Source organism: Numenius arquata, chromosome 15, assembly GCF_964106895.1.
Source record: "Numenius arquata chromosome 15, bNumArq3.hap1.1, whole genome shotgun sequence".
NCBI classification, from domain to species: Eukaryota; Metazoa; Chordata; class Aves; order Charadriiformes; family Scolopacidae; genus Numenius; species Numenius arquata.
The window spans coordinates 13,932,934-13,950,785 of NC_133590.1; the positions used below are offsets into that span (position 1 = coordinate 13,932,934).

The following is a 17,852-nucleotide window of genomic DNA, read 5'->3' on the forward strand; positions in this document are numbered from 1 at the left end:
CCCAATCTGTGGTGAAAGGAGCTACACTCCCACTTAGAACCAACTCCTTCCCAGCAGCAGCAGCCGCCTGTGGGCAAAAATGCCCAACAAAATGCAGCAAATTTGTTCTCGTGGACTAGTAAGTGCTTTTTTTTTTAATTTTTTTTTGAAACGCAGGCCAATTGCTTGGTCTAAGTTCCCAGTGTCCCTTTGAACACCTGTAACCCCGGTGTCAGCCCACACCTGATGGATGCTGCAGGGTGCCAGGGCTTTTCTCCAACCAGCAGGACTGTCCCCTGGTGCTGGCCCTGTGTGACAAGGCGTGTGGGTGTTGTGTCCCCCCCCGCCACGCCTCTACGCACGACAACCCAAGATAAAATCAGATCTTTACCTAAAGGGTTCAGATTCGTGCACGTCAAGCGCAGCCCCTCGTATCCGTCCCTCCTTCAGGGCTTGAGTTAAGGCCTTCTCGTCCACCAGTCCCCCGCGCGCTGTGTTCACCAGGAACGCTCCCTGCCTCATCTGGCCGGGGACAGAGAGATGACAGTGAGCTCGGTGCGGTGACAGGGTCCTACCCCTGCCCTGACACAGCAGTGGGTGCCACGGGGCGCCTCCAGCCGTGACTGCACCTCGCTTTTCACACACCACAGGGAGAAAGATGGGCTGTTGGGTGCCACCAGCTATTTCCGAGGTAGCCCGTAGGCACTAAGGCGCTGGCTCGCTGTGGCCACGACTGCAGAGGGACCCAGGGCCACCACCGATGCGTGGGGTTTGCCTGCTGAAGAGCAGGGCACTCTTCATTGTGTGCAAGTGGCAAATTACCTGCTTAATCGTGAAGTCGTTGATAAGGTGGTGGTTATGTTCATTAAGGTTACAGTGCAACGAGACGCAGTCGCTCTGGTAGAGCAGGTCCTGGAGCGTGTAGACCCGCTGGACTCCCAGGGACCTCTCTATCCCGTCCTGCAGGTACGGGTCATAAAATATCACGTTGAAGCCGAACGCCTTGGCTCGGACCGCGACTGCCTGCGCTGTGCGACCTGTGTGCGAAGGAAAAGGGGGTTAATTTAATTCATCCCCACCGCCCATATTCTGATCTTCCCCCACAGCATGGCCCAGAGACTACTGGAGGGGTCTCCTGGACCTCCTGAGCTCCCAGGACAGCCCCTGAGGGGACACTGGCCAGAGGGCAAACCCAGGCCACTTTGGACAGGGAGGGCCCTGCTTGGCTTTAGCAAATGTGAGCTGCTTGGGTTAACATTTTAAAGAAAATGAAACAAAATGAAGCATGAGGCCATAAGGCACCTGCCAGCTCACGTGGCAGCATCCGTGGCCATGCAGGTCGGGTGAGGAAGGCCCAATGTGTGGCTCAGCCTCACTGACATGCAGCTCTGGACATCACAGGGAAAGAATCCTCTGTGGTGCTGTTTCTACCAAGAAAAGCTGAAAAAGGAAAGAAAAAAATCACCGCCTTTTTTAGGCTACTTGTTTGTGACAGGTTTTTCAGCCTCTCGCTGAAGGGCTGGTTAATTGGGCATGATGAAGACAACTGTCGTGGCTTGGAAGCCAAGAGCTAGTACAGCCGCTGTGCTGGGGAGGGATGTCTGTGGCGTTGCTGATGACCCCCCCTACCTGTCCCCAGGAGGACTGTGCAGGATCCAGGTATGGAAATGCTGCTGTGGCATTCCTGTCCCTCGCTGGCAGCCACCTTTCAGCAGCCAGAACTGCTCCCTGAACTGACACTTTGCCAAATCTCCTCCGCTCACGTTTCTGCCACTTTGCATGTGTCCGGCCACCAAGAGCTGGATGGGTTTCTGCTGCCCAGATGCACCTCTTGAACCGTCTTATGATGGCTGGACTTTGCTCCCAAGAAGGACAGCCAAGGGGGCCATTAGGAAAGGTGCTGGTGCTGCCTCTGATGCTGAAACTCTATTGATATGGGTTAACTGAAGACAGTTTTTGTTTTATGCAGCCCCGCCACTAAGTAGGGCAGAGTGGCTCAGAAAGAGCCTGGTTGGTGTAGCCATGGCTCTGGGATGGGCTATTTTCAGGAGAAGACAGCAGCCCTACCAGGTATGGTCCCTCTTGGGGGACTGCCAGGTTTCACCAGCACCTCTCCAAGGACTCAGCCGAGGCTCAGAAAATTTAGCTCCTTCCCCAAAAAATCAGCATAAGATGCTCTCCCTACTTCACACCGATCCACAGTGGTGGTTCTGGTTTTGAAAATGCTCATTTTAGGTCCTTGCTCAGTGCTGACTCTTCCTCGAAGCCTGACCCACTGTTGGTGGGCTGCTTGCCCCTCGCCAACGTACCAAAGCCGATGAGGCCAAGCGTCTCCCCCCGGATGCGGGCGGCGCCTGAGGCCACCTCCCGGATCTGCTCCACGCTCTGCACCCTCGTGCCTTCCCGCAGCGCCTGGTAGAGCCACGTGTTCCGTCGGTAGAGGTTGAGGACGTGGCAGACGGTGGAGTCGGCTGTCTCCTCCACGGCGGCCGAGGGGATGTTGCAGACGGCGATCCCTGCAGAGGCAACACCACAAAGCATAAACCACAGCTCAGCAAAGCACAGGAGATCCTGGCCCTTCGCCCTCGCATCGCCCAACTGGCCCAGCATTTCTTTAAGCATTTGGAATAATGTTTTCCAAGGATGTGCACGGTTTAGGTAAAGCAGCCTGAAATCTCTGCAAAACCACCATGACCAGTGATGCCCCAGGGGGTCCCCAGTCTCTCTGGAGTAAGGACAAGTGCAGATTTCGAGTGTGATCGCGATGCAGGAGTAACCCCAGCAGCAAAGGTTTGTTTTGCAATAGAAAGGCTTATTCTCGTTTGGTTTAATCTACCTTCAAAGCGACTTAAATCGCACTGGCAGAAGTCACTACTTTTCCACAGTGAGACTGTTCAACCATTAAATTATTTAGGGACCCATAACGGGATGGTGCACCAGGTTGGTGGGGCAGGGCCACCTTCTCCTTCCACCAAGTGCCAAAACGATCGACTCAAAACACCCCCGGGAAGCCTCCACCCGCCACAAACACCCACCCACGCTCCTGCAGGAGGAACCCCTTGCTCCTGCCACAAAATCTGGAGGTTTTCCCCAAAATTTGAGACAGGTCAGGGGCATGGCTGCGCCGGAGAAGCTCTTCTACCCCAGCCCCACCACTGCTGCACACCTTCTGCCTGCCCCAGTGCAGGGTCTCAATAACAGACCTTTTGTTCCCTTGCCACAAAAGGTTCATTTTAAACTGCCGTGTCCCCCCCTTGGAGCTGCAAGTATTAACTTCACGGAAGAAGCCTCCCCAGCCATCGCCCCATCCAGGCTCTGGCTCAGAAACACGTGTTAAGGGTGTGCTTCATTTCACGTCTATTCAGCAGAGCATTTAAGCACATGCTTATATCCCACCGCATTCAATGTGATTTAAACACACATTTAAAGATGGATGTGTATTTAGGTTCTTTACTGGACTGGGGCATTTGAGTAGAAACCATGAAAAAGTAGGAAAGAAACAGAGAATAAGATATTCAGAAAATCCCCTTCCACTGTAAGGGGCACTGATTCGGTTCAAAATTGAAAATCTGTTTCCCATCCCTCTGCCAACCTCCCTGCTCCCAGAAACCTGTTTTTAAAACTGTTTTCCACCCTGTGCCTGTCTGGAAGACCTACAGAAACTGCGAAAAAACTGACCCTATAGGGAGAAAAAACCCACCAACAACCAACCCCTGAAAACACTGTCCACCTCCCCTCCCTCTCAGGTGACAGGGACACGATGCTCTGGTCCCCATGAGCTCCTAAAGCTGACGCTGTCTCATTTGACATTCTCCATCTCTTCCACAGAGGGAACTTCTGATTTACCTCAGAGATGCAGGTGCAGCCCAGAAACCACGGTGACCGCCTGCCCGAGCCCCTAATGAAGGGACAGGGAGGGATTCCCAAGAAGACCAAGATGTTCCTGAGAATTTCAAGTATCAGTCAACTGCTCCTGCCCATTTGTAGGCAGAAGCCGTAGTTGCCCATGGGGGAAGAGAAGAGACAAGTAGTAGTAGGAGAAGGGTCCCCATCACCAACTTGTCCCTTTTCTGACAGACCCCTTGCTTATATGAGCTTCTTACACTGTTATTTACTCTTGTACCCACAGGAGCTGGAGCTGCCGGCACCAGGGGTTAAATACCCACAGCAGATGGTACAACAGCAGCATTTTGTTCTGGGGGTGTCTTCTAATGGGTCAAAACTGGTCCCACCAGCCCCGCCAGTAAGGTGCAGGTGGCCACTAGTGCATGGCAAGGCATCGTGTTTAGACACTGGTCATTTATTGACTCTATGGTTTAAAAACTACCTTACGGAAAGCAATACCAATTAAACTTTACGCTACATTTGTGGGTAGTCATTACATTTTCTACTCGAAACCACATCATTTGGCCACCCAATTTGCCAAGTATAAAAAGAGGGATTATACTGCAGTATCCCATTACTTTATTCGTTATATTTTTCCTTTCTTGATGTTCAAAGCCTCAGAACATTGTTATAACGGATAATAACAATAAGAGCTAAAAACATGAAGGAACCATTACACCGAGAAGACACTGTTCTCCTCTCGAAAAAAAAATAATTCGCTATATTGAGAATTGCTTTTTTAGGAATGACTATTTGAAACTCTCTTATCGCAATTATCCTTGTAAAATGGCTCACGTGAAAAGGCTGTTATTCTTCACTTCCCCAGAGATAACCTTTAATACAACGTATCCTAAACACTATTGTAGGACTGCCTGATAGACTGAATCTTGGGAGCAGACGATCAAACCCCGTTGTAACTCAGCTGCTAAAATCACAGATACAATTAAGCTCTCCCAGTTGGGGGCGTGTAGATTGCCAAGGGTCTCTGTGACCATCCAAACCAGTATGGAAACCGGGTGGCCCCAGCACCATCTGACAGCCACAAAACACAGCCTGCACGCACCTCTTGAACCCCAGTGCACAGAAAAATCCCACAGCTGGACATAAGGGCTTATTTCTGAAAATTTTGGCAGCCCATGTCACATGCCTGCCCACCCTCCACTCCCCCCCCCAGTAAATCTCTTTTTTCCAGTTCCTGAGGCACTTTTGATGAGATGGCAAAGGAGGCAGCAACAACCCAACACTCGATTCCTGCACCATCCGTCACCTTCCCAGAGGTGTGGGCATGACTCTGAGCACTAGATCAGATCAAGAGACTAATCTTGCTTAACAAAATATAATAAAATACCCTTCCTCCAATTTTTCTAAAGCTACACCAACTCTCCTGTGGCAGAATCAGAACAGCCATACAAATATCTGTCGGTACAAGGGGGTACCTGGAACCAGGAACAGCGTGGGAACGAGGGACTCAGATCGGGTAGTTTTAACACAGCCTAAAAGCTGCCTTCTAAAACCGCACCATTTTGTTTCCTTCATGGTCAAGTTTTCTTGTCAAAATACTCTCTACACGCAAAAATGTAAACTGGACCTTCTAATTTCAGGGCTGAATCCACCTCCCCCTTTGGGGAGGCAACTCCACATTCCCATGGGAAGCAGCAAGTACTTGTGCTGGTTTTAAAGACCTGGTGGGATGAGGGAGGGAATTGGGGTGCAGGGCTGAAACCTACCAAGCTCCCCCGCGGCTTTGATGTCAATGTTGTCGTAGCCACTGCCTATTCGAACAATGACCCGTAAGGCCTTGAACTTCTCTAGATCTTCTCGAGTCAGCGTGATGGTGTGGTACATCATCGCCCCGACAGCTTCGTTTAATACCTGGAACAGAACAGAGACGTCAGAAACCACCGGGACACCCAGAGGGGATGCCTGCAGCTCCTGAATCAGGAATATTACACAGGAAATTTTTACCGCTGACTGTCTGACCCAGGCACGGTGCAAGTCGACGCTTCCAGGTGTCACCAAAACCATCAGGGGGTGACCCACCAACACCAAGGCCATTCCCTTTGGGAACAGACTGGGTGAATATCTGAAAATTATGGTGTTACGCCTGGGGAGAGAGTGCAGAGGAAGACTGACCCAGTCGCTCACCCGGACCCTTTTCCAGATGGTTATCTGCTAATCCCTCTGCTTCCAGCCAGCAGTAATGCTGCTTTTCAAAAGGAATTAGGTTTTACGGCAGAATCTATTGTTTTTGAACACAACTGTGTGTCACTCTAACTTCTCGACCTTCTTTTGTATGCTGGAGTACAAATACCTGTCCCACTGTTCACGTTAACCTTTCCTGTATGTTTTCAAGAGTAAAAAGACTTGTGTGAGGCTGTACAGTCACTCCGTCCCCTTCAATGGAGAGTCAAACCTTCATCGGTGCTCACCATAAGGTACCTCAGTGCTCTGGAAAGCCAAGACCTATCCAAATTCTTCAAGACTGGCTCATCTATCAATGTCTCATAACCCATCTGTCCTCCTTGCCCCACATTTAATATTTGAAGCACTGCAAAGGTCAGCACTGATGCTATTTGTAATTCTCTTTCCCACATCTTAGAATTGAATTCTGATCCCTTCAAACGGCATTTGAGTTATTGAAACGTGCACCAAGAATAATTTTAAAACAAGTGTTTACAAGTGGTTGAGCTTCCAAGCAGGAACACCCATAGCCACTGCCCGGATCTACCTGCACGCTGCCCAAACCTCACCCGCTCACTGCTGGGGTACCCAGCGCCCAAGGAGACCCAGCGGCTGCAGCGCAGGATGGTGTTTTCAAAGACACAGCAACTGCTCCGCACCCCGGGGAGGTGCAGGGTCCTGTTACTGCTGCACTGAGTGAGAGGACTTCAAAAAAACAAAAATGCATTACTAATATTGATGTAAAAAACCTGATGCCAAGAGATAAGGCGACTTTTTGTTTTTTCGCCAAAAGAACCTCTGGCTTCTAAAACTGCCTCAGTGAATTTTAATCTGCAGCGACTTCTGTTGGTGTTACCTGCTGATCCACGCAAAGTGCAGCTTCGTGCACTTTTTACTCAGGAATCATAGAATGGTTCGGGTTGGAAGGGACCTTAAAGATTAAGTTCCAACCCCCTGCCCTGGGCAGGGACACCTCCCACCACACCAGGTTGCTCAAACCCCCTTCCAACCTGGTCTTGAACACCCCCAGGGATGGGGCAGCCACAGCTTCTCTGGGCAACCTCGGCCAGGGTCTCACCACCCTCACAGCAAAGAATTTCTTCCTGAGATCTCATCTAAATCTCCCCTCTTTCACTTTAAAACTGTTCCCCCTCGCCCTATGGCTCCCCTCCCTGATCCAGAGTCCCTCCCCATCTCTCCTGGAGCCCCTTTAGGGACTGGAAGGGGCTCTAAGGTCTCCCTGGAGCCTTCTCTTCTCCAGGCTGAACACCCCCAACTCTCTCAGCCTGTCTTCAAGAAGAACTGGAAGAAGAACGCCAGGGCACATCATCCTCCAGCCCGACCCACCCACCCCATCACAGCTCACGTTACCTTTTCGTGAATCTCCTGAGTTGATTGTGCGTCACAGAATGCAACCGTCGCCAAGTCCTTCAAAATGGGCATCTCCACCGTACAGTCCCTCCCGTCCAGCAGTGCCACCAGGGGCCGGGGGTGCATGGGGCCGTTCATGATTTGAGGGCGAATACCTGCAAGCAGAAGGAGAGCGGTTTTTACACCGGTGGCAGTGGGAAGGTCCCCCTGGCGGCGGTGGTACCTGCACATGGTTCCTGTGTCGGGTGAGAGGCAGCGGCACATGGTTTCAGCATGTACAACAAATTTTGGGGGATGACGGCAACGCAATGTGAAGTTTAGCACAAGCTTTGTTTTTCTCTCTGGGAGTACGACTGAGGTTTTGCCACAAGGAGAGAAAACCCAGTGAATCTTGCTCCCAGGACAAGGGTAGACAACCCCATTTCATCCACCTGTGACTTTGTGGTTGTGTCTGCTGCACCGTTCCTTGCCAACACAGGCTCCCTTTCAAGGAAACCACCTGAGCCAGAGCTACCAGCCTCTTCTGCTGTTTTATTCGGCATCTTAGGAGCTAAACCCAAGCCAGCAGTAATTTTTTCCCCTGCCGGCAGGAGGGACGGGATTCCGTTCCACAGACGTACGCTGGCACTAGGTCTGTTTATTTAAGGAATGACTTTACCATTTTGACCACCTCAGAAAGACAAGTCTGAACAGACTTCCACTATGAAAAAAGGATTGGTTTTAAACTAAAAGAGGGTAGATATAGACTAGATATAAGGAAGAAATTTTTTACGCTGAGGGTGGTGAGACACTGGCCCAGGTTGCCCAGAGAGGTGGGAAATGCCCCATGCCCAGAAACATTCAAGGCCAGGCTGGACAGGGCTCTGAGCAACCTGATCTAGTTGAAGATGTCCCTGCTCAAGGCAGGGAGCTTGGACTAGATGGCCTCTGAAGGTCCCTTCCAACTCAAACTATTCTATGATAAGCACAGAAAGAGCAGGACACCGAAGATCTCTTTAGCATCCAGGCACACATCGTTCCGTTACCAACTACCAAAAGGCTTCAAGGTGGGAATGGCGAAGCTCAGCTTACTTTGTAAAATCAAACCCGGTCTATCCCTGCAGGATGTGTGTCTCTGGCCCTGTTTGAGTCGAACCAAAGCCGAGAGCGGGAGGCTGGCCCTCAGACACAGGGCTGGGTACTGCTCCAGCCCTCTGGACCGCAGTCAACGCCAGGAATCGTGTCACTGCAGCCCCACGCGCCACAAAAATTACAATGAGGGAAAGATACCTACTGAGAAGAGCAGCGCACTGTTTTTTTTTTTTTTAAGGGAAAATTAAATGTGCCTTTTTGTCCAGATTGCTGTCAGGTAAAGCATTAGCAAGATCTCCACCAGCTGATGCATGTGTGACAGACACGGGCACTATAGGCCAAAGTGATGCCTCCCGGAGCGTGCCAACACCAAGAGCATCCCCTTGGGGAGGGATCTGCACTGCTGCATGTGAAACGTGGGACAGCACACCGTTACATTTGTTTTGCATGTGAAAAATTAACTCCATGGAAACAGGTAGGTTCAATGGAGGGGGTTTAATGGCTCTCCATTCCTGTTTTATTGAATCTGCTTTAAGAAATGAAGAACCAACCAACCCAGCAGACCTGACTGAAGATTTTCAGCGTTACACCTGAACATTTTTTGGAACAGGTCCTTCTCTCCATCTTTCCTACCGAGATCTCCATTAGCACATACTGGGAGTAATATATTACATTTGCATGCATTTCATCCAGATGGAAGTGCAACTGTGTCAGCAGGCAGGGTAGAGTGCCGAGACGATTTGGATAACTGAAAGAAGCTTGCCATAAGCAGATAAGCGAGAATAAAAACATGTACAAATCTCAGAGTGCTTACACAATCCTCATCCAAGCACTATACTGCAGCTAGATTATTTTCTCAGGTTAACAAGCGAGTGAATTATAACACTGACTTAAATGCTTGCTAATGTGTATGATCTTCAAGGCTTAGAGCATCACCCATCAGCCTCACGCCACAACTGTAAATAAAAAGGAGTGTCATGCAGGGGTGAGGTGGCCGTGGTGGTCCCAGCCCCGGTGGCCACCAGCACCATCCCCATGCCACGCAGCCATATGCCTCTGTCTGGGCAAGATGAGCTTGGAGCTCAGTGCCCACTGGGGACCAGGACCATCCTCAGGCAAAGCAGTGGGCACACAGAGGCCGGTGGTGGCTTCCTGCAAGCGTGGCACGTGGAAGATGAAACCACGGGTTATCTGAAACTTTGACATTTAATCTGAGCCCCAAAATAACGGTTTTATTCTGCTGCCATTACATAAGCTTCTTTGAAAGTCAAACGAAACATAGCTACATAGCTTTTTTTTTTTTTTTTTTAAACAGCATCTGTGTCTTTGCTCGGGATTAGGGATGTAATTGTGCATGATGACACAGGCTTCTTAGGCACGTCACCCTCGCCCGCACACAAAAGTGCAGTCGCCGAGGGTGAATGCTGGCTGGAAACTGCAAGGTAGTTGGAGGAATGTCTCTCATTTCTCCCACTGCAAGGAGGGAATTTACTTCAGCCTGACAAGGAAAGTTTTGAAGCAAATCAATACGAGATGAAGTGCATAATGTATGGAAATTACATTTTAATAAAAACCATTGGCGGGTTTGCCACTTAAACGGCGGTATATTTTCCTCGCCCGCCTCTCTCGCTGCCTCTCCATCACCCTGTGTCTATTCTTCACCATCCTGGTTCCTACCCCCTGCACAAAACCGTTCAAACCAATACACTTGGGCTGACAGAACCAAGCCAAACTCAGTACGATATTCCTTTTACCCAAGCTCATACAGCCCGTTTGTTCTGCGTGCGACTGCTTCATTAAGAACGAGGTATGCCACGGATCAGAAAGTAATTAAACAGCCAGGCGCTTCCCCCCCCCCCATCTCTAAATTCTGATAAAACATCACAACCATTAACCCTTTCACTCTGCCACGCGTTGCAAAATCACCGGGCTCACTCCACCGAGGGCTACGATGCTGTGGAAAACAAGCCCCCGGCTGCCTGGTGTGGACCAGGAGCCGGGGAACCAGTTCTCCTTGGGGCTGGGGTGGGATCAGCTCTCCCTCCCACCAGCCTCCCAAATTCGGGGGCTCCCCCAACTGTCTGAAGCTGATTTTGCCGATAAAGCCTCAGCCGTTCCTGTAAAGTTGCGGTAAATATTGTTCAATCTGTATTTTTTTTAAGGCGTTTTCAGCTGCCCGCGGACCCTCGCCGGCATTGCAGGGAGAGCTTGGGTAAGGAAGAGGGAGAGGAGGAAGGGTTTATGGAAAAAAAAATAGGAAAAAAAAAAAAAAAGAAAGGTTTTGCAGTCATAGTGAGAACTCAAACTCCACCCCGGCTCACAGGCAGCGCCGCTTGTTGCACGCAGCCCCGCGTATAAAGTGCTTTTGTTTCATTTTTAATACACAAAGCCTGCTTGTCCTCTCCTGCCGCTCCTCCCCTTTGCCACCCACTTGTATCCGATCCCAATGGCACCCCTGCCAAGAGAATTAGGGAGTGCTCCCTGCTAAATGGCAGCCTTTGTGTGACCGCAAGACGGCTGGTACTATCTCACAGAAACAAAAGCAGAAGCCATTTGCCTAATTCTTATTAATCTCAGTTGCCTACGCCGCACAGCATTAAAAAAAAAAAAAAAGAAAAAAAAAAGAAAAAAAAAAAGCTTTAAACATGTTCACTTGCAGTATATAAAAGTGCATCAAGAAGCGACCCTGACACTCGCCTGAATTACCCGTTCACAACAAAGTAGCTACAGTTTTACAGTCAACTACACACTTTATTAAACAAACAGAAAAGAAACAGGAAATTTCCCCTTGCCTGGAAAATGTTGCCTCCACATTCTTCTTCTTATTAAAAACCACACATGGCAGTGGAGGAGGAGGGAGGGAGGAGGAGGGGGGGGAACCCACACACGATAAAATACTACCACTTTTCAGTGCGTTGCCTCTCCTTTTCGTCTACGAGGGGGTATCTTCAAACAAGCAATCCCGCGGCCCACAGCTGCAACATCTCAAGACAAATGTCTCTTTGAAACACGGAGGGAAAAGAAAAGGCTTTTGTCCTGAGCCACAGAAGAATAGTCTGAAATTGCGAGAGGAGTTACAGTCACCTCTGCGCGGCTCCCAACTCTTCCGAGCACTCCCTCCAGACTTTGCCGAAGCTTTTAACTAATCGTAGTTCTTTCCCAGCCCTTGAATAAAATCATGTGAGTGCCAGCCAAAAAATCTTATGCTATGCACACTAAAGGGTTTGTATATGTCACAGTTGCTTTTTCCCCCCTTCCACTCCCCTCCTCCTATTGACTTGCACATACGGCGGGTTTTTTTTCGAGTTGTCTCAAATGGATTTAATCTGTGCCATGCTGCGTTTTATGTTTGTTTGGGTTTTTTTTGTGTGTGGGTTTGTTTTTTTTTTAACTTAAAAATGAAACATGCCTTTCCATGCGGAGTATATTGAACAAGGCTCCAGAAACGGGCAGAGAGGCTTTAGCAGCAGCGGCAGCATCACGAAAACCAACACAAAGCACCGGGGGAAAGCAAGGCTGGGCTGATCTCATCTAGCACCCAGAAACGAAGGGCCAAATTCTTTCTTGATCCATAAATCAACTGATTTTCAGCATCAGAAACGACACTCGCTTGCTGACGGGATTCATATCTTCTTGGAGACGCCCGTCTCCTGGTCTTGCCCAGCTTGTCCCAAATAGGTAAAAGCAGCCCCGTATCATCCTCATCCCAATCCCACGCTCCAGGGAAGTGCTGCTGCGGGATGTGGCGAGGGAACAATGCCCCCTCTCCAGAGCATGCAGCCGCTCATGGCTTGGAGCAGTTGTTTTTTACTCTTTGCAGTTGCCACCGTCATTGCCAGCTGCAGCAACAGCTTAGAGACCCTCCTCATCCAAGAAATACGGAAAAAAAATCTGAATCTCACTCCCAATTTAATACTGTTAGTGCTGCATCTTAGTATTTGTCATTCCCTGGTGAAAGAGCGGTGCCAGATAATTAACAGAGGGATCTAGGTAGCCTCTGTGCAAACTGCCTTGGTTCCACCAACCTGATTTTCAGCTTTGGAAGCCAAAACCAGACCAGAGCACTGCTGGTGCACCGGTGGTACTGGTTACAATCCTCCACCTGGGAGAAACGCAGCACATGGGGAAATCTGCCAGCAACAAGGTTAACCTCTGCAGACCTGTGTTTCTCCATCACCATCCCGCTGGTTCAAACAGCATCACCCCTCCCCTCCGCAGATTCGGGGGGTCTGAACCACGAAGGGAAACACCCAGGAGAAATGGGCAGCACTTCACTGGCACACGCAGCCCTCCAACAGACAAGGTCCTGCGGACCCCATCAGCCCAGGAGAGTCCTGGAATGGAAGGATGGGGTCAGGAATAAGGACAACAAAGGTTTATTATCCAAAGCTGGTTCTGACTTGTAATAAAAACATCAAAAGACCTGACAGCCTCCTTAAAATCCAGTCTCCGAGTACACAACAAGGGGATTTAAGCACATATTTTCTCTTAAACTTACATTGCCATTGCTTGAGGGCTCCAAATCTTCCAGAGTTTTACTATCCCAGCCATCACCTCTGCTTTACAAGCTGGAAAGACAGGATCCCACAATGCCTTTTCCAAGGTGGCTCAGGGGTCCCTGGCTCCTTGGTGGCCCTGGGCCACCCTCTCTACAGGCTGTAAATCAGCACTGATCCTGCTTCAAGGGTGCACAGAGGTACACCTCTGGGAAGCCCCCTCTGTGGGGTCACAGATAGCAATGGGGTAGTGGTTCCCAGCTGTAGCAGTAACTCTTACAAGCAGAAAGGCGTGAGTTGCGAAGGTGCCATGGAACAAGGTTTCTGTGCAGCCAGGGATGGTTTTGGAAAGCACTGCGGATGCTGCAGGACCACCCTCCTCTACTGCAGCATTCTCACAAGTGATGCTCTTTCTTTCACTTAACTTTTCCTGTTAATAAATGCTTCTCATAATAAATGCATTGGCAAAAACGAAATAAGACACAGTCTTTATCTGGAAGTCAGGGGAAAACAGATATTTACTGTTACTTCTAACTGTAAATACTCTGGAGGCATTTGGTACTGAACAGACAAGCCACACAAATACATCACCAGCTTAGAAAGGGACATCAAATCTCTTTTTTATAAATAATCATGGTGTGTTTTTTTTTTTTTAAAGTAAAGCATCATTGAGACTGCCAGGATCCTACCGGGAAAAGACTGTGAAATCTTGTTTGGAGGAGATCTGGGTGTCTGAACTGATGTCTGTAACGCAGCTGGAGCTGACGGGCTCCACGCTTGCAGCCAGGGCTGCCACGGGGAAGGGGGATGATGGCAAAGCGGAGGTGACTTCCAGCCTGCCGGGAAAACCCACAGGCCCACGGCAATCCCCACCAGCGAGGGAAATCACACTTGAGAGAAACTCCCGAGCTCCAGAAAGATGTAAAAAAGAGGCAGCAAGGTCCTTCCTCCTCCGTGAGGGGCAGGGTCCCTAACGGAAAGGAAAAAACTCATACCTGCTGTTGGGAAGAGCTTGTGCAAATTCCTGACCCCTCCAGCACATTTCCTCCCGTCAGCACGTAAGAGCTGGCTTTTTGCCAGTTCCCTTTTCAGATAACTTTTCAGGGCTTCCTGAATGTATTTTTAAAAATTCATAGGAAATTCCCGTATAAAACAATATCCTTATTAGCTGATACAAACGCCGTGGTTACGGTCCCCAGCTGAACTACAGAAGCAGAGAGCAAACGCAAATACATGCTCAGTAAAAACACAGGGAGTATTTTTATACATGGCACAGGTATATACATGGTATTTTCTTACTCTTATTTGAATTTCTGTAGACACACACCAGAAACAGATACGCTTCTTCACCTCCTTTTGCGTACCCTCAATTAACGCACTGAGATGTTCGTAACCCTCTGCGATGCCACAGGGATGCAGTCTTGGGGCAAGAAAGCCAACCACAAGGTCATGAAAGCCAAGCACTAGCTTTGCAAAAACTCTGTAGCACTCCTATGAAATAATCTCTGGACTGAACTAAATCTCATCCAGGAGCACTCTAGATAAAACTGCAAGTATGTAAACTGGTGTAATACAATAAAAAAGTAATACAATAGGTAGCCTCTGCTGTGTACCTGCCATATCAAATTGTCATGTTTTGGTTATTCCCAGGCTGCCAGGTGGGTAAATCTGTGTCTACAAACACCAACCTGTGACTATCCACCCCAGCTCACAAGTGGGTTTAACAGGAGCCACTTCAAGAGGACCTAAGCAAGGTCTTAGCGTGAAATTCCCAATGGCCACGCAAGGTGATGGGAGATGGGGGGTGCCCAAGGGATGTGCTGGCCCTGAGGGCAGGTTGGGGACCCTGAGAAGCAGGAGTGGGGAGCAGGGGACAGACGGACGGACGGTCGGGATGGCAAGTCTGTAGGGAGGCAAGTGGGAGCTGCCAGGGCACGCGAGAGGGACGGGAGAGCAGATGGGAGAGGCCATATGGGATGGTGAGGGATGCTACCAAGAAAGCTAAAAGAAGCACCTGGAAGGAAAAATGTTTGCTCAGAGGAGCTCTGTTTCTTGTAGGTTTTTTTGTTTTTTTTTTTTAAAGAGAGGGAGGGGAAAGAAAGGGGAAAAAGCCAGTTAGGGTTTGTGTTGTGCTTATGATTCAGACACCACGCGGACTCTCAAACCATCCCACCGCCCAGGGCTGAGCTTTGAAGCTCCTATTAAAAACAGTACGGAGAAGGTAGCAAAAAACCCAATAAATTCTCCTCAAACATACTCCACTACCAAGCCTAGTGCTAAAAACAAGTAGTATTTGTCTTGCTTAGTGGATGATTTTCTTGATATGATCCAGAAACCTGAGAAAATACTTTCCCTCCAGTGCTGCCACTTCAGCTACTGTATGTATTCTTTATGTTCCATACATGTGACGTTTCCCCCTGAGACACACATCACGCAGGAGGGACGACATCCCATGCCAGCTCTCCTTTGGGTCCCTCCCTATCCTCTTTATCCTTTTATTTTTTCCCTTCTTTCCAAATGGAAAGAAACTACAGCAGTAAAAAACAAATAAGCTCCTCCAGGAAATGGACAGCTTTCATTGTTTTGTTTTGTTTTGGGTTTTTTTTAGAAAAGATAAAATAAATAAAACCAAGGGGAACGATGCTGATGCTTTACAGGAGGACACATGGGAGAGCCTCTGATAGTAGCCATCTGGGTAGGAGGCTGCTCGGACTTCAAATCACCCCAAGGGATTCAGAGGCTGTAAAGATGTTTTGGAAGATAAGATAGAAAAATCAAGGCTAAAGATGAGCCTGCCGCCCGGCAGCGACAGCCCTGGCATGGGGACAGCCTGAAACACTGCTGCCTGAGACCACCACAAGACCAGCAGCGGGGCTGCCAACAATGCACCAGCGCCGTGGGGTGCAAACTCGGTTTTATCGCACAGAACGACAACTGACAGCCCTATGGTTTAGACTGGAAACTTCCCTCAAAAAATAGAAAGGTAACGCATCAAAGGAAGCACTTGGATTCAGCTTTCAGGAAGCAAGAGGGGTTGAGTCAGACTAACTGCCCGTGTGCCTCTGGTACCTTCTAAACTTGTGTTTGTACATTAATTATGAGTGATTCTGAGTGGAAAATAAAGAAAACACCCCATTGTGACACACTTATAGGAATTAAATTACTCTGGCGTTAACCACTCGTATTAGTCCTTCCTATCATTCTGGACAGAAAGTAATACCAATCTTACAAGCAAGATATATATAAGGTTTTCTGCATGCCGCTCTGCTTTGTTGCTGGCATTTCTGAGATCTGCTGGAGGTTTTGTGTAGATCCCACAGGAGGGTCGAGACGGCATCAGAGGAGTTTCTGTGCTGGGGAGGACAGCGGTAGCCGTTCACTCTTGGCTTACAGCATTCCCCATACGGTGATGCTCCTACAGATGAGGAAGCTGGCAAGACAGGAGTGCTTTGCTGGGGTGGGAGCCTGGGTAAATCCTCCTCTCCACGTCCACCTGTAGCTCTTGTCATGTCAAGTCATTAATTTCCAGCAAGAAGGGAGAACAACCCACCGATGATCCAGCCCAGGCTTTACCTAATGCTCTTTCCACGAAGGCAACGTGGGAGTCTTCTGTGAGAGCCCAGCTTGACTTTAAGAGCCTCCCCAAAGCAACCTTTGGCCAAGCACAAAGTGCCAAAAATGGCTGGCAGCTGCTTCTGTTCCTCCTACAAATGCCACAGATGGGCTGTGGTGGGAACTGTGACCACCCAGGGAGCACCCAGAGCCCTGGCCTGGGGTGAAGGACAGTTTTAATCCTTTAAATCCACCTGGACATCTCCAGGGTCTTCATTCAAAGGGATAAAAGGCGCGAAACCTTCAAGCCACAGGCAGTGAGTGACGCCGTTTGCAGTGACACACACCAGCAGAAAGAGAAGCATGTGCGTTGTCCCTGGGTTGTCCTCGAGCCCTGAGAGCCCCACCATGCATGGTCCCAGGGGCTCTTCCACAGCGCGAGTGATGCTTGCTAGCTACTAAAGGAAAAAAGATGGTGAGCTCATGCCAAAACATACAGGTCTTGCCAAGGCCTCATCTCTTGTAAGACCTATTAAAATAGCTCCTGGGCACTTGCCAAGCACACAAGCCCAGCTGGAACCGTCTGTTCAGCGACCCTGTTGCAAGGTCATCCCTTCTGGAGACCGAAAATGGACACTGCTCAGCCTGTGAAACGTTTCTGCTGAGGGTTCTGGATATTTGATAACTTTCTCCCTTCCTATCGCTGCTCCCAGCCGTGTCCCTGCTCTGGGACCCCCAACCCTCTTCCACCGTGAAGATCAAATGAAGAAAACCTCAGCGTGGAGAGGAAGCCCAACCACCGCCACGTTTCCAGCTCTTCTGCAGCACATTCACTGCCCATACAGGGCTCCTGCTTTTATCATCCTCATTTCTTGCTTCACTTCTTTTCCCTTTCTCTCCCTGTCCCAGTCTGTACCCAGAGCGCCCTGTGCTCTCCCATTGCTCTTTGAGGAATTTTGAGACCAATTCTGCTCAGTGCAGGAAGGATGGCAATATGGAAATATTTGAGCAAGGGAATAACCCTGGAAGGTCCCGGGAGGTGCTGAATGCCTGCAAATCCCACTCATTTCCCCAAGATAAACACCCTCACTTCCCTGCAGCACAGGATTGTAACTAAGTGAGAAAAAACCCACCTAAATACTAACATTTGAAAGCACTTTACTACTACCCACTTGCTATTAAAGTTGATTTACTTTTACAACTAATGCTTTACAAGTACATCGTAGGATTTTATCACAGTTACACTGGGGGAAAAAAAAAGGGCACACCTTGAATTCCTGTTGACATTTAAAGCAGCTTAGAACCATAAAAACACAG

General features: G+C 49.2%; 1 protein-coding gene across 3 annotated transcripts in view; it reads right to left on the bottom strand.

The window, feature by feature from the left end:
* CTBP2 (C-terminal binding protein 2) overlaps positions 1–17,852 on the bottom strand; it is a 142,282-nt gene that overhangs the window by 5,755 nt on the left and 118,675 nt on the right. For all 3 annotated transcript variants that reach the window (XM_074159238.1, XM_074159237.1, XM_074159236.1), the window contains 5 exons: positions 7,417–7,571; positions 5,592–5,736; positions 2,289–2,495; positions 802–1,016; positions 371–501 (listed from right to left, as the gene is read on the bottom strand). In XM_074159238.1, the coding sequence (XP_074015339.1) occupies positions 371–501; positions 802–1,016; positions 2,289–2,495; positions 5,592–5,736; positions 7,417–7,571 (853 nt within the window). The remainder of the gene's footprint in view (positions 1–370; positions 502–801; positions 1,017–2,288; positions 2,496–5,591; positions 5,737–7,416; positions 7,572–17,852) is intronic.